The following is a 2,868-nucleotide window of genomic DNA, read 5'->3' on the forward strand; positions in this document are numbered from 1 at the left end:
CTAAACAAAACCCTTGAATGATATAAATACATTTCAAAACCAAACCATGAGACATTTTGAAAACACAAACATAATGTTTCATTACCAGGTATATATTTGAATAGTGATTTGTTTGTTTGTTTGTTTGTTTGTTTGTATGTTTGTTTGTTTGTTTGTTTGTTTGGTGGTGTTGTTCCTTTGTGGAGGTAGTGAAATGTAACTCGTTAATTGTTCAAGAATTTTCTGAAAATAGCATATATATCTGAAAATCAAACCTTTGATTATCCTCAGCCAGCTTTTTTATGTTGACTCAAAATTTTTGGCGGCCGGGGAAAACTGCTAAATGATACTTATATCAAGTCTCATTGTTTCAGAGGTGTCATATTGAAAGTTAATCATCTTTACACATGTGTTACAGCAGAAGTAAATTTTAAAGATTAATTTAAGATTAAAACACTAATAAGAATCCCCTGTTCGAAAATTTATAAGATGTTGTTCAGTTTTTTATTTTGCACTTCATCTACACTTCATCAACATCTATTTTCTCATGTCGTTGACACTTGTTTAGCTTCGAACTGATTCTTTCCATTATTAATCAGAGGAAATTATCTGATGTAATTTTTGAGAATACGGTTGTATTAGAAGGAAATCACAAACCACCCTGTCAGTAATTTCTCGGATTTTTTATAACGGTATGACTGTGCTAAGACTTAAGCATTTGCTATAGGACAATCGATGTATATAATGCAGGCCGAAATTTTTTTTTTAACAAAAACCAGTTTGGGCCAAAATATAATGTTTCAATCGTTCAATTGTTAAAAGGAGACCGATTCTGGTAGTGTTAATATTTGAAAATCTATAAAATCTATAAAATATTTCGTTTGTATGGAAAATAAATTGATACTGTTAAAGCTAAAATGTCATACAAAGCAGCTTTTAAGCATCATTGCTTTTGTCAATGGTAAGAAAATGAATTTCACCCCTTTAAAAAGTAAGTAGGTCTTTCAACATATTTATGAGTCATTTTTACTCATGATATTGACAAACATCTGTGACACAAGTAGATAATTAAATCTATCGAGCATCTACAATGTAATTTTCAATGAGAGCTAACTATACTTGACATATTATTAACTATGCTACAAAAACTACTTTTAAAAAAATAGTTTCATGTTTTAACTTATTTATTTTCCGTTTAACACATAAACTATTGTACAAAGATATCCACTATCACAGAATAGAATAAATAAAAACACAAGTAAATTGAGAAACGTTGATTTTGTGATGGACATGAAAAAGGATCTTTTAAATGCCAATACAACATGTGGTATCTGCCTATGATTAGACATACCAGTGCATCTTAGGTCCCCATTTTGAGTACATGTACCGCTTCTTGTAATATCTAGGCTTCATCATTCTTACATATGGTGAACGCCTTCTGTAAAGATAACCTCTTCTATACCCACCGTATCTTCTCCCCCATCTTCCACCATAGTATCCCCTTCCATGATGCATATATCCTCCTCTTCTGTAGCCCATGTTTTTAATGATGTACATTTTTGGATAATATCTTTGTCTGCCCATCATATATCCTTTCCTATATTTGTACATGTAAGGCTTCATCCCATGATATTTCATTCCTCCTCTTGGCTTCCTGTATTTGGAACCAGAGCCACGCCTTGCTAATCCCTTGTTATCTTTTCCATTCATACCGTTTGATGGTCCGTTGCCCATTTCACCGTCAATATAGGACTGCTCACCTCCTTTTCCGTTATCGTACATATTTCCACCTTGACTACCATTCATATCACCGCCATTGCTTCCACCATTATCAAAACCACCATTGCTTCCACCATTATCAAATCCACCATTGCTTCCGCCATTATCAAATCCACCATTGCTTCCGCCATTATCAAATCCACCATTGTTTCCGCCATTATCAAATCCACCATTGCTTCCGCCATTATCAAAACCTCCGTTGCTTCCACCATTATCAAATCCACCATTGCTTCCGCCATTATCAAATCCACCATTGCTTCCGCCATTATCAAATCCACCATTGCTTCCGCCATTATCAAATCCACCATTGCTTCCGCCATTATCAAATCCACCATTGCTTCCACCATTATCAAATCCACCATTGCTTCCGCCATTATCAAAACCTCCGTTGCTTCCACCATTATCAAATCCACCATTGCTTCCGCCATTATCAAATCCACCATTGCTTTCACCATTATCAAATCCACCATTGCTTCCGCCATTATCAAAACCACCATTGCTTCCGCCAGTACCTAAGGATCCTGCAGCTCCACCTCCTGTTCCACCATTGTCGTAGTCGCCGTAATCCCCACCAAAGTCCACACCATTATCGCCAGTCCCGGTGTTTGTGTTTCCGTTTCCATTTGCACCTGTGTCTGTTCCGCCGTAGTCAGAAAAATCATTCCCATTTCCACCGGTTCCACCATTTCCACCAGTGCCACCCCCGTAATCTTGGAAAGTGGTCGTGTCAAAGTTTTGGCCGGTCCCATTTTGTACAGCTAGGAGTGCCAACATTAATGCCACTAAACCACGCATTCTGAATAACCTGTTATTAGAAAGTTTATAAAGATAAAGATTCTTTTCAATTAAGAAGGTAATTGAATATATAATGTAAGGGAGAATCACGCTTGCTTTTGCTAGCTATCAGTTTTATTTACAGATGAAATATTTTTTAAAATGATTTTCAAAGTGTTCACAAATGACTGCTTAAGTATTTATTAAAGTTGGTTTATTTTGATATTTTATAACGAAAGCAAAGTCAAATTTTCATCTATGTTTTTTTTTCTTGGAATATTTTTTACGTTGTCAAAAAGGAAAAATGCAATTATCTACTAAAATCAGGGTGAGTTA

General features: G+C 35.3%; 1 protein-coding gene across 1 annotated transcript; it reads right to left on the minus strand.

Annotated features, from left to right (window-relative positions):
- Positions 1–1,320: 1,320 nt before the first annotated feature.
- On the minus strand, positions 1,321–2,553 carry LOC105337230 (uncharacterized). The gene has a single exon (XM_020071043.3). The coding sequence runs from the start codon at positions 2,551–2,553 to the stop codon at positions 1,321–1,323; it is 1,233 nt and encodes a 410-aa protein (XP_019926602.3).
- Between the last annotated feature and the right edge of the window lie 315 nt (positions 2,554–2,868).

The sequence above is a fragment of the Magallana gigas genome, chromosome 1, assembly GCF_963853765.1.
Source record: "Magallana gigas chromosome 1, xbMagGiga1.1, whole genome shotgun sequence".
Taxonomy (NCBI): domain Eukaryota; kingdom Metazoa; phylum Mollusca; class Bivalvia; order Ostreida; family Ostreidae; genus Magallana; species Magallana gigas.